The following is a 14,468-nucleotide window of genomic DNA, read 5'->3' on the forward strand; positions in this document are numbered from 1 at the left end:
GTCTGTAATTTTGATCATAGGTACACTTCAACTGTGAGAGACGGAATATAAAACAAACATCCAGAAAATCACATTGTATGATTTTTAAGTAATTAATTTGCATTTTATTGCATGACATAAGTATTTGATCACCTACCAACCAGTAAGAATTCCGGCTCTCACAGACCTGTTAGTTTTTCTTTAAGAAGCCCTCCTGTTCTCCACTCATTACCTGTATTAACTGCACCTGTTTGAACTCGTTACCTGTATAAAAGACACCTGTCCACACACTCAATCAAACAAACTCCAACCTCTCCACAATGGCCAAGACCAGAGAGCTGTGTAAGGACATCAGGGATAAAATTGTAGACCTGCACAAGGCTGGGATGGGCTACAGGACAATAGGCAAGCAGCTTGTTGAGAAGGCAACAACTGTTGGCGCAATTATTAGAAAATGGAAGAAGTTCAAGATGACGGTCAATCACCCTCAGTCTGGGGCTCCATGCAAGATCTCACCTCGTGGGGCATCAATATTCATGAGGAAGGTGAGGGATCAGCCCAGAACTACACGGCAGGACCTGGTCAATGACCTGAAGAGAGCTGGGACCACAGTCTCAAAGAAAATCATTAGTAACACACTACGCCGTCATGGATTAAAATCCTGCCGCGCACGCAAGGTCCCCCTGTTCAAGCCAGCACATGTCCAGGCCCGTCTGAAGTTTGCCAATGACCATTTGGATGATCCAGAGAAGGAATGGGAGACGGTCATGTGGTCTGATGAGACAAAAATAGAGCTTTTTGGTCTAAACTCCACTCGCCGTGTTTGGAGGAAGAAGAAGGATGAGTACAACCCCAAGAACACCATCCCAACCGTGAAGCATGGAGGTGGAAACATCATTCTTTGGGGATGCTTTTCTGCAAAGGGGACAGGACGACTGCACCGTATTGAGGGGAGGATGGATGGGGCCATGTATCGCGAGATCTTGGTCAACAACCTCCTTCCCTCAGTAAGAGCATTGAAGATGGGTCGTGGCTGGGTCTTCCAGCATGACAACGACCCGAAACACACAGCCAGGGCAACTAAGGAGTGGCTCCGTAAGAAGCATCTCAAGGTCCTGGAGTGGCCTAGCCAGTCTCCAGACCTGAACCCAATAGAAAATCTTTGGAGGGAGCTGAAAGTCCGTATTGCCCAGCGACAGCCCTGAAACCTGAAGGATCTGGAGAAGGTCTGTATGGAGGAGTGGGCCAAAATCCCTGCTGCAGTGTGTGCAAACCTGGTCAAGACCTACAGGAAACGTATGATCTCTGTAATTGCAAACAAAGGTTTCTATTCCAAATATTAAGTTCTGCTTTTCTGATGTATCAAATACTTATGTCATGCAATAAAATGCAAATTAATTACTTAAAAATCATACAATGTGATTTTCTGGATTTTTGTTTTAGATTCCGTCTCTCACAGTTGAAGTGTACCTATGATAAAAATTACAGACCTCTACATGCTTTGTAAGTAGGAAAACCTGCAAAATCGGCAGTGTATCAAATACTTGTTCTCCCCACTGTATATACATATATATACATATATATACATACATACACATATATATATACACATACATACATATATACATACATATATATCCCTTTATTACTTTCCAACCCCACCATCCCTTCCCTAATTGGAGTAAACTAGTGAACAACAATGCTTAGGCCTCTACTTCATGCTTATACATACTATATACATGTTATGGACACAGTCAATAATTATATTTTGTTTGTTTTTACTCCTGAACTTCCTCCGATCATTTTCATTATGTCCATCTGGTATGCCTCTATATGCCATATCTTTCTAACTGTGCTCTTTCACAAAAGCTCACAATATATAACCTATATACTTATTATGGACACAGCATGTCTTACACTAGTTATCTTGTTGTTATTAGTTGTTGTTATTAGTCTCATCCTTCAGCTCCATTCAACACCTCCCATCTATCTCTTAACACCATCCATATTGGATTTCTATTTGCCATATATTTTTCAACTGTACTATGATGTTTTACAAAAGTTCTGAACCTTTCTATTCTCATTGTTTCTACAGTTTGTGAATTGAAAATAAACATCTTTGCTAAAAGTATTATTATATTATTGATCGATTGACTATGACTTTTCAGATCACCCAGTAGTGCTATCTGCAGGGTCAACTCCATGCAAATATTGCAATCCTTTAGCCATTCCTGGACCTGTGTCCAGAAACAAGCTACAAATTGACAGTACCAAAACAAATGATCTAATGATTCTGTCTCTTCACAGCCAAATCTGCAGATCTGGGAAGATTGTATCCCCCATACAAATAACATTCTATTGGTAGCAAGAATTTTATATAATAATTTAAATTGAAAAATTATACGTTTTGAATCCGGCGTCGTTTTGCGTATCAGTTCATAAACACTATGCCATGGAATCGGTAAGTCAAAAATCTCTTCCCAACTATTTTGCAATCTATATGGGACGGCTTTCAATCTTTTGGTCCTTAAATGAAACTGGTAAACTTTTTTATTTATCACAATTTTCTTTAACCAATTATGTTCTTTAATGCAAGGCCGACAGACAAGTTCCTTACCTATTCCTCCTTCAACTTTCCGCTTCCATTTTTGCAGTAATGCTGCAATTATTTGGTTGTAATTTTGGGTAGAGCAGACATTTCCATATTTCTTTTTTAATTAGCCACGGGGAGGGTGATGGGATGGAAGTTAATTAGCATATCTACTGGCTGTTAATTGAGGCTGTGTGAGTTTAGTTTGAATCCTCTTTATTCCTCTCTCAGTCAGGTGACTGCAGGCACAAGGGGAATGGTGGCGTGGGCCTGCCTTCATCCATTTAGTGCCTTCACTCCAAACACTCCAAACACAAACACACACATACAATCTCACAGAGAGAGAGAGAGAGAGTACTACACTGACCTTCAATGTGTTGCCATCCAATTATATATGCACTGTAAACCCTCTGAATAGCACACATACACAATCCATGTCTCAATTGTCTGAAGGCTTAAAAATCAATCTTTAACCTGTCTCATCCCCTTCATCTACACTGATTGAAGTGGATTTAACAAGTGACATCAATAAGGGATCATAGACTCACCTGGTCAGTCTGTTATGGAAAGAGCAGGTGTTCCTAATGTTTTGTACACTCACTGTATACTGTAATGCCATAAGAATGAGCTACTACAGACAAGCAGTGGATCATTGACAGCATGTGTCAGAATGATGCAGCTGTTCAGGCTGCAGTGTTGAGTTGGCTCTTATGAAGTTATCTCATTTGAGTAATGACATTGCTTACCAAAGTGACAGTTAAATGGCATGCAAGATAAAGGCAATGATACAAAACACAGTGGCACAGTGTTACGAATAACATATTTTAAAATATTCTGGAAAATGAGTTCTGCTGATGAGTACACAAACAATTTCAATGAGTTTTTGTGGGATAGGTGTATAATCAACTTAAAACACACATGTTACACTTCAACAAATATGTGAAAAGGCAGAGTGATGTAATTATTTGCACATCAATAATGAATCTGAACTAACATCACATTTTGAGGAGGACATTAACTTGACATACCTTGAGCCGCGGCCACAGTCAGGAAAGACAGGAGTAGTGTCACTTTTGTAACGTCCCACATGGTGTCCCACAATCACAAACTTGGATGCCTTCTTTCTCTCTCTCTGTGTGTGTATTATATAGTCAAGTCAAGAGGACAGTGTGTTTTTCTTCAAAATGGCAAGCTACAGAGTCTGTGAGTGCTCTCAGGTGTGAATGATGCTGGTTGGAAACCTGCTCCTGTCCCCAAACCCAGCCATATGAGGATTGTGAGTTAGACGGAGAACAGAAGTTTTAAAAGAAGGGACACCCAGAGAGCAGTCTAATCCAGCCCCCCTCTGCTCACCATTGGCCAGTGCTCTCTCACATCTGTGTCTTCCATAACACTCCCAGAAAAAGGCAGGGGAGAGCGGGGCGGAATATTACCTCAAATAAAAGGGTGTTTTTTTACTTTCCACAGAGTAAGATTTTATCTGTTCTGTCTGCTTTACGGTCTTCATTTTTCCCTGCTTTGTAATACGTTTTTGGGCTGTTACTGAAAGTTGTATCCTCTCAGAACAGGTGTGTAGATACCACCAGAATACACGGAGAAAGCATCACACTAAGATATGATTATATTTTAGAATATGTTTGTATCCAGAACACGTAAACACTGACAGCTTTTCTACAGTATGCTCAACCGCAGTGTAGTGTGTTTGATGAAACAAGCCTGTCAACAGCGTAACAATGGCATTGAAATTGGCCATAACCAAAAATATACACTTCGGCATGCAAAACATGTTTTTGTTATACCATTCATCAAAGGAACTACACTGAACAAAAATATAAACGCAACATGCAACAATTTCAAAGATTTTACTGAGTTACAGTTCATATAAGGAAATCAGTCAATTGAAATAAATAAATTAGGCCCTAATCTATGGATTTCACATCACTGGGAATACAGATATGCATCTGTTGGTCACAGATAGCTTAACAAAAAAAGTAGGGGCATGGATCAGAAAACCAGTCAGTATCTGGTGTGACCACCATTTGCCTCATGCAGTACGACACATCTCCTTCGCATAGAGTTGATCAGGCTGTTGATTGTGGCCTGTGGAATGTTGTCCCACTCCTATTCAATGGCTGTGCGAAGTTGCTGGATATTGGCGGGAACTGGAACACGCTGTCGTACACGTCGATCCTGAGCATCACAAACATGCCCAATGGGTGACCTGTCTGGTGTGTATGCAGGAAGAACTGGGACATTTCAGGTTCCAGGAATTGTGTACAGATCCTTGGGGTCATGCACTATCCTGCTGAAACATGAGGGAATGGCGGCGGATGAATGGCACGACAATGGGCCTCAGGATCTCGTCACGGTATCTCTGTGGATTCAGATTGCCATCGATAAAATGCAATTGTGTTCATTGTCCGTAGCTTATGCCTGCCCATACTATAACCCCATCGCCACCATGGGGCACTTTGTTCACAGCGTTGACATCAGCAAACCGCTCGCCAACACAATGCCATACATGCTGTCTGCCATCTGCCCGGTACAGTTGAAACCAGGATTTATTCTCCAGCGTGCCAGTGGCCATCGAAGGTGAGCGTTTGTCCACTGATGTCGGTTACGACACCAAACTGCGGTTACTTCAAGACCCTGGTGAGGACGACGAGCATGCAGATGAGCTTCTTCAATTGTGCAAACACACAGTTTCATCAGCTGTCTGGGTGGCTGGTCTCAGACGATCCCGCAGGTGAAGAAGCCGGATGTGGAGGTCATGGGCTGGTGATGTTACACGTGGTCTGTGGTTGTGAAGCCGGTTGGACGTCCTGTCAAATTCTCACATTTTAGAGTGACCTTTTATTGTCCCCAGCACAAGGTTCACCTGTGTGATGAGCATGCTGTTTAATCAGTTTCTCGATATGCCACACCTGTCATGTGGAAGGATTATCTTGGCAAAGGAGAAATTCTCAATTTGTGCACAACATTTTAGAGAAATAAGCTTTTTGTGCGTATGGAAAATTTCTGGGATCTTCTATTTCAACTCGTGAAACATGGGACCAACACTTTACATGTTGCGTTTATATTTTTGTTCAGTGTAAAAAGGTTCGTTAACAATTTTTCTTGTCTAAATTGTCTGGACAGCTGTAAACATGCCCAGAGTTTTTGAGCTCTACCACAGACTGTCATGTCCTCTCCCTGTCGGAGCCCATGACTATTGCCACATTCACGTGCTATTACATGTGGGAAACTCTGAGAAAATGCTGTTGCCGAGTTGTGACGTTTCACCACTGACCTTTAACCTTTTCAACCAAAAGATGACAACAAATCAGTTTTGACAACTACAACCTTATCAATATGGAGAATGTAGCTAGTTTGACCATTTGTCCATGTTAGCTAACTTTATTATTAGCAACGTTAGATAACTTATCAAGCTAGATAAAAAAAGTGTTCCGACTTCAAAAGCACTTGAACACAATCATGTCAGACTTACGACTTCCTGCTTCCCAGTTTCCCATTTCTGATGAGGACGTGAAGCCAGTATGGTGCTTTCAAGACAACTCTGAACTTTGAAACTCTGAAATTTCAGACTTGAAAGAAAGATAAGCTCAGAGTTTCCCACTAGGAACGTATCAGAATCAACCAATAGGAAGCGCTACGCAAAAAATGTACGCACATTTTAACTCAGAGATTCAGAGTTTCCGAGTTGTCTTGAACGCGGCACTAGAGCAGAGCTTCACATCGTTTGTGTACTCGCAGACAGCATGACAATGCCAGATGGTCAACTTCTGGTTCGATTTTGTAACTTTAACAACTGCTGATTGCACGATGCTTCTCTGCCAAAGAGGGAAGTGGCGTCATATGTTATGCCATTCAACAAACACTCACTTCAAAACACACAGAGACATGCTTGTGAGATAGAATGCACTGACTAGTTGCAAATGCATCATCAGCAATTGTAATGATATTTAGGAGTTATTCCGTAAAATTCCCTCAGGCAGGTGGGATAATTCTATGCAGATCTGTGAAAAAATATGCTCTAGTCTGCCCTCTTACTTAGATGTTCTGCCCTTAGTTCTAAATCACTGAAATCCAGAGCAGCCTACCAATCAACTGTATTAGAACATGTCTCCTCCAGAGGAGGCTGGTGGGGGGAGCTATAGAAGGATGGGCTCATTGAAATGGCTGGAATGGAATAAATGGAACGGTATCAAACACATAAAACATATAAAAAGCTATAGCTTCTCCCACCAGCCTCCTCTGGTCTCCTCAATATGACGTTAGTATCGGTTATTATCTGTTCATTCTCTCCCACCAGCCTCCTCTGGTCTCCTCAATATGACGTTAGTATCGGTTATTATCTGTTCATTCTCTCCCACCAGCCTCCTCTGGTCTCCTCAATATGACGTTAGTATCGGTTATTATCTTTCTCTCCCATCAGCCTCCTCTGGTCTCCTCAATATGACGTTAGTATCGGTTATTATCTGTTCATTCTCTCCCACCAGCCTCCTCTGGTCTCCTCAATATGACGTTAGTATCGGTTATTATCTTTCTCTCCCATCAGCCTCCTCTGGTCTCCTCAATATGACGTTAGTATCGGTTATTATCTGTTCATTCTCTTCCACCCTCTGAAGACTTTGAATACCATTAATTAAACATTATAAAAATACATTCTCACTTAAATATATGAGAAAGGGTCTCTGAAATATGGAGGACTAAAAGTGCCACAATTAAATAAATAAATACACCATTAAATAATTACTTAAATGTGTCATTAATTAATTAAAATTAGAATTAAATACATAAATGTGTTATTAAATGTGTCATTAATTAATTCAAATACCGATTCATTTTATGTAAAATACATATATAATTATTTCACTATTTACATTTACATTTCATGATCCTGCATTGCAGTGATTCATGAATTACTTAAAACTGTCAAACTGACCCATCAAAGTCAGTGGGCGGGGCTAACGCGAATCTAGTCTGATCCATTGCTTTGGTCTGAAGTAGAGTAGGCCAACCTGGATAGAGACAATGGAGGATCTCCGTGAACTTTCCAGGGAGTTGGTTAGAGACATTTTAAACTTAGCAGAGGATGTAGAAGCAGGACCTGCTGACCCAGAGCATGTAGCTAGTAAAGCAGAGGAACTTATTGAAGTTGTTGGAGTCATTTCCGCACTTTCCGACGAAGATATCGACCACAGAGTGATTGCAAATCTAGAAGAAGTTGTCCACCGCTTCTCTGGTACCAGGGCACTTCAGGCCCAACACACACAGGGACCGGGGCGTTTGGCGTTTGACATACCGAGTGCAGTTCTGGAGCATCAACTTCTTTGTGGAGTTCCCGCAGTTCAAATTGCAGCGATGTTCAGTGTGTCAAAGAGGACCATCAGGAGGTGCATGCAACAATACAGTTTAAGGTATTTACACTAAATTCATGAGTTTTCTGTTTATGAATTGCTGCTCTCATACACTCGGGAAAGAATATGACGTTTAAGGTAACATTACTTGATGTTGTGTTTTTCTTGTTTGTACAGAAAGACAGATCTCTATTCAGCTGTGAATGATGAGGAGTTAGACCGTATTGTAAGTGAAATTCACAGAAGTCATCCAAACACCGGCTACAAGCTAATGCGTGGTCACCTGAATGCAAGAGGTGTGCATGTTCCAAGTGAGTAGATAATAATATGGGCATTATTTAAATGTATTTTTAATTTGGAGCTCTGCCCCTTTGAAAGGTGAAGGAAGCCCGCTTATGGAAAGACATCGCCTCTGAGATGTAGAATGTGTAGAAGAAATGTGAAGAGAAACACACATTTCAGGACGGCTGACTTGTATCATCAGGATAGACATGTCCTGTGATTTTTAGCCTCCTGTTTAATAGAGGTGGAACAATATCTGACAGTAATATTCTCAGCTGTCCGGATGTGCCCCTGCTGTAAAGGGTATAATATAATCATAGAAAAGCAAAATATCATAGGAGGCAAAAAATCTCAGGTCATCTCTGTTCGAGCATGTGGTATCTATCTATCTATCTATCATCAATCTATCTATCTATCTATCTATCTATCTATCTATCTATCTATCTATCTATCTATCTATCTATCTATCTATATATGTGTGTATATATATGTATATGTGTATATATGTATATGTGTATATATATGTATATATATGTGTGTATGTATATATATATATATAAATATATATATATATATATAAATATATGTATGTATGTATATATATGTATGTATATGTATGTATATATATATAAATATATATATGTATGTATGTATATATGTATGTATATGTATGTATGTATGTGTATATATATATATGTATATGTATATATAATTTTTATATATGTGTATATATATGTGTATGATATATATATATATATATATATATATATATATACATACATATATATACATATATATATATATATATATATATATATGTATGTATGTATATGTACAATATCTGACAGTAAAGTACATTTTTGAAGCTGTGGTGGTTCTGTAATAGTTGACTGTTTTACACACATTATTTATTTTATTATGACACCACTATATCCTCAAAATAAGTAGCCAGTGAGTGTGTGGTTATTCATTTTAAATTCCTCCCCTCAGTCTCAAGACTGCAAGAGTCTTTACGCAGAGTCAATGCAGAGGGAGTCTACATGAGACGTCTGAGGCTGCGTGTATTAAGGCGACGGCAGTATTTTGTTCCTGGCCCAAACTCTTTGTGGCATATAGATGGCCACCATAAGCTTATCAGGTCAGTGATATTAGCAGATAAACAATGCATCTTTCTATATGTTTCATTACAATTGTTATACAATAAAGTTATATTTTTTCATGTGTTTGCAACAGGTGGAGATTTGTTGTCCACGGTGGGGTGGATGGATTCAGTCGTTTAGTGGTCTACCTGACTGTGGCCGGCAATAATAGAGCTCATACGGTCTTACAGAGCTTTATCGCCGCTGTTGAGCAGTATGGGCTGCCATCAAGGGTACGGTCTGACAAAGGGGGGGAGAATGCAGATGTAGCAGAATTCATGATCAGAAGCAGAGGTACCGACAGGAATTCACACATCACAGGCAGAAGTGTCCACAATCAGCGGTAAAGAAATATGTTTGGCAACTAGGCTCACACAACTAACATACTAGTTGAATGTACTTTAGCATATGTCATAAATTAACAATTTCTCAATTTTATCCTAAACACAGAATAGAGAGGATGTGGAGAGATGTTTATGAACATGCCCTGGACCTCTTCTATCAGATCTTTACTTAATTGGAAGATCAGGAGACACTGAATCCAGACAATGAAGTCCATCTTTTCGCTCTGCACCGGATTTTCCTTCCACTGGTTCAGCAAAGCCTCGACTCTTTTCGAGATGCTTGGAACTTCCACGGTCTTAGAACTGAAAGGAATCAGTCACCACAGCAACTCTGGAGAAGTTACAGAGAGCAAGGCCCTGAGGAGGATCCTACTGAGGTTAACAATGAACTTTAAACACTTTCTTAAAATTGTTTCCCCAAAGGAATTATGGGAGAAAAAAATGGTGCTAAATGTGATACTTTAAATGAAACATTTACTATAGATTATTGTCTCTTTAAAATCTCCCGAGCTTTTAAAGATCAACCTGTGAGCTGTAGTTTCTACAGTGCATACTATGCAAAGCTGTATTATTTTAAAAAACTGAATAAGTAACATTTCATTTCTCACTGCCTTGGTGACCAAAAATAACAATCTTGTGTAAGGACATGTCAAACTAGTTTTAAGTACAAGACTGATTATGCTTGTCATCCATTCAGGTTCCTGAAGAATATGGGATCGATTGGAACGGACCTCACTGCCTTCATCGAGGCACTGTGTCAGTCCCCGAGGTTCAGCTGGCCCGTGAGCTCTCAGATGAAGAGGTTGCAATTTTGCCAGCTCCAGGAGTTTCTGTTACTGATGCACTTAGACTATATGTAGAGACTGTGGAAGTGTTATCAAGAATCTTAGACTGATGTCCAACCCATGTTTTTATTTGTTGTGTTAGAACAAGCAAGGAAAAACTGAAAGTTTACTTTCCTTTTAAAAGAAAGGAAAAAAGCTGTTTCTTTGAAGCTTCCTGTCTCATTATGGTCCACAGAATGACTAACATGAATGCTGTACTGTTAGCACTGAAGGTGCAGAACAGTTTGATTTTAGTAAATGGAAGAAAAAAAAGTCAACTACTGCACAGTGTGTTAATGTTTTCAAAGACACTGAACTTGTGTCAATTCATCTGAACTGTGTATGCATTGACATTAGGGCTGGGCAATATGGAGAAAATCAAATATCACATTTTTTGACCTAACACCTTGATGTCGATATTGCAACGATATTGTAAGGTTGACAATTGGTGCATTCACAAAATATCTTCCACATTTAGATTTCCGGATAAATAACTATCATATTGTGGATATAATGACTAAGTGGTAAAAGGCAAATAATAGAACAGCTAGAACAGTCTGGTAAGTTCAGAAAATGACATCACTTTACTGTAATGCAGCCTTTGAAACCAGGAAAAGACTAAACTTACCATGTAACGATATTACACTTCTTCAAAATCTAATGGTGCTTTTCCATTACATGGTACCTACTCGCCTCGCCTCGCCTTTTTTGGTTTTCCATTACGAAAAAAGTACCTGGTACCTGCTAACATATACTTTTTTTAGCACCTGCTCAGTCGAGGTTCCAAGCGAGCTGAGGCGAGCCGAGAAGGTAACTTTTAGACATTTTGTCCTGCACCTCACACAGCGTCTCAACATTGGGGCTAGCAGGACCGAGTCTTCTCTTGATTTTTAGCCGTTGCAATGAAAGTTCTGTTTAACCGTGTAACTAAACCAACGTAGAGGTGAATAGCGCCACCCAGTGTATTGGAATGTGTTCAGTAGCTCTGCATCAATCCATTATCCGGAATTGATTTGTCTTGGCTTGATGCAGAGGGTAACCAATCAGGCGTTAGGTTCCGCCTACCAACTTTTGATGGGTCAGTTTGACAGTTTTAAGTAATTCAGGAAGCACTCCAACGCAGGACCATGAAATGTAAATGTAAATAGTGAAATTATTATATATGTATTTTACATCAAATGAATCGGTATTTGAATTAATTAATGACACATTTAATAACACATTTATGTATTTAATTCTAATTTTAATTAATTAATGACACATTTAAGTAATTATTTAATGGTGTATTTATTTATTTAATTGTGGCACTTTTAGTCCTCCATACTGAAAATGCAGAGGAACAGAATGAAAAATATGAGCAGTAAATGTTCAGCTGTATTCCAAAAGCCTCTGCCACTGGGCAGAGACGTCAATTCAACGTCTATTCCACGTTGGCCATTGTAATGACATGGAAACAACATTGATTCAACCAGTGTGTGCCTTGTGGGTGGGCTCTTTGATCTAGACAGGTTTAACAACATTTCGACACTATGACTTCCTGCGCACAGTGCTAACACTTAGAGGACAGTGCAGGGTTTGGTATAAATACGCTAGCTCACATCCATTCACAGGCCTATTATAAACATGTTTAGAGTCAGGTCAAAATGATGAGAGACATTCGTCATCAACTAACTAGCTTGCACTACACTTGTTTACCACATTGATTCTACACTGAGTGTACAAAACATTACGAACACCTGCTCTTTCCATGACAGACTGACCAGGTGAATCCAGGTGAAAGCTATGATCCCTTATTGATGTCATCTGTTAAATCCACTTCAATCAGTGTAGATGAAAGGGAGGAGACAGGTTAAAGAAGGATTTTTAAGCCTTCAGACAATTGAGACATGAATTGTGTATGTGTGCCATTCAGAGGGTGAATGGGCAAGACAAAAGATTTAAGTGCCTTTGAATGGGGCATGTTAGTAGGTGCCAGGCGCACCGGTTTGAGTGTGTCAAGAACTGCAACGCTGCTGGGTTTTTCACGCTCAACAGTTTCCCATGTGTATCAAGAATGGTCCACCACCCAAAGGACATCCAGCCAATGTCACAACTGTGGGAAGTCAACATGGGCCAGCATCCCTGTGAAACGCTTTCGAAACCTTGTAGAATCCATGCCCCGATTAATTGAGGCTGTTCTGAGGGCGGGCGGGGGGTTCAACTCAATATTAGGAAGGTGTTTTGTACACTCAGTGTATATTTTAATTCAGTTGTAAACCAATAAACCAGAGATAGCTTGTTTTACTGTAGCATCCCAAATATGAAAAAATTGCCTCTCAAATGCAGAATTGATATGAACTGAGCACACTGCAGACACAAGTTCTGAGTCCACTCCGTCGACTCTGAATTTAGAGAGAATTATTGCGGAAATCATTCTGCATGTAATATAATCCGTCTGATCTCCTGCCTGATCTCTTCTAACAATGTCTGAGGCTTGGCATGGATTTGCATAGCCTACTGTGTGATCTCTGATGTTATGAAGCATAATGGCAGTTTTATCCACCAACACAGTTTAGATTCTACACAGTTTTAACTCCTGTGGAAGATTTACTGTCATGATTACCTTTAATCGTGTCAGCTTTCATCTTTCCTACTTTCTTACACCGAATCACATAGGAATCAAAATAACTGTTAAATTAGATATTTTATTGGACAAAGAGTTAACTCTGCAACTGAAAATCAATGAACAGGTGTTACTTGGACTAAGGAAATGCAGAAGTGTAGACTGAATTAAAAAATAAAACAAAAAGAACACAGCTGCTGGAAAGTACAGTTTGACCCAAAAACCAAGCATTCTTCAAGAAGAACAACAGAACTCAAAACATAATAATACATTTTAAAAATAGCAGTTAACTCGAAGGTACAAAATACCTCTTCCGTACAACATTCATCGTTTTTTGCTGAGGGAGAAAGACAATCTCTGAACTTTGCAAAGAAGAAATCACTAAAATGAGAATGACGCAACTCACATGGCAACTCACATGGTAACTCACATGGAAACTTTTCAAACCATTTCCAAAACAGACATACAACTCAGACCACCTACAGATTCTAAATATCATCTTTCTATGGTATTTGAGCAAACAGAGTGGATTCTTGGTAAGGCGTAACCTGCTCTAGTCTACTCCCATTGGAGAGATACAGTGCTATGAAAAAGTATTTGCCCCCTTTCTAATTTTCTCTACTTTTGCATATTTGTGATACTGAATGTTATCAGATCTTCAACCAAAAGCTAATATTAGATAAAGGGAACATAAGTGAACAAATAACAGCAAAGCATGGTGGTGGTGGTGTGATGGTTTGGGGATGCTTTGCTGCCTCAGGACCTGGACGACTTGCATTAATAGAAGGAACCATGAATTCTGCTCTGTATCAGAGAATTCTACATGAGAATGTCAGACCATCCGTCTATGAGCTGAAGCTGAAGCGCAGCTGGGTCATGCAGCAAGACAATGATCCAAAACACACAATCAAGTCTACATGAAAATTGCTAAAAAGCAACAAATTTGAAGTTTTGGAATGGCCTAGTCAAAGTCCAGACCTAATCCCAATTGAGATGTTGTGGCAGTACTTGAAACGAGCAGTTCATGCTTGAAAACCCACACGTCACTGAGTTAAAGCAGTTCTGCATGGAAGAGTGGGCCAAAATTCCTCCACAGCGACGTGAGAGACTGATCAACAACTACAGGAAGCATTTGGTTGGAGTCATTGCAGCTAAAGGTGGCAAAAACATTTATTGAGTGTAAGGGGGCAATTACTTTTTCACACAGGGGAATTGGGTGTTGCATAACTTTGTTTATGAAATAAATGAAATAAATATGTAATTGTTGTGTTATTTGTTCACTTATGTTCCTTTTATCTAATATTAGGTTTTGGTTGAAGATCTGATAACATTCAGTATCACAAATATG

General features: G+C 39.6%; 1 protein-coding gene across 1 annotated transcript in view; it reads right to left on the reverse strand.

The window, feature by feature from the left end:
- LOC121576766 (cartilage intermediate layer protein 1-like) overlaps positions 1-3,822 on the reverse strand; it is a 31,762-nt gene extending 27,940 nt beyond the window's left edge. Inside the window, exon 1 of the mRNA XM_041890203.1 lies at positions 3,598-3,822. Coding sequence (XP_041746137.1) covers positions 3,598-3,658 — 61 coding nt within the window. The 5' untranslated portion in view covers positions 3,659-3,822. The remainder of the gene's footprint in view (positions 1-3,597) is intronic.
- Between the last annotated feature and the right edge of the window lie 10,646 nt (positions 3,823-14,468).

Source organism: Coregonus clupeaformis, chromosome 11 (genome assembly GCF_020615455.1).
Source record: "Coregonus clupeaformis isolate EN_2021a chromosome 11, ASM2061545v1, whole genome shotgun sequence".
Taxonomy (NCBI): Eukaryota; Metazoa; Chordata; class Actinopteri; order Salmoniformes; family Salmonidae; genus Coregonus; species Coregonus clupeaformis.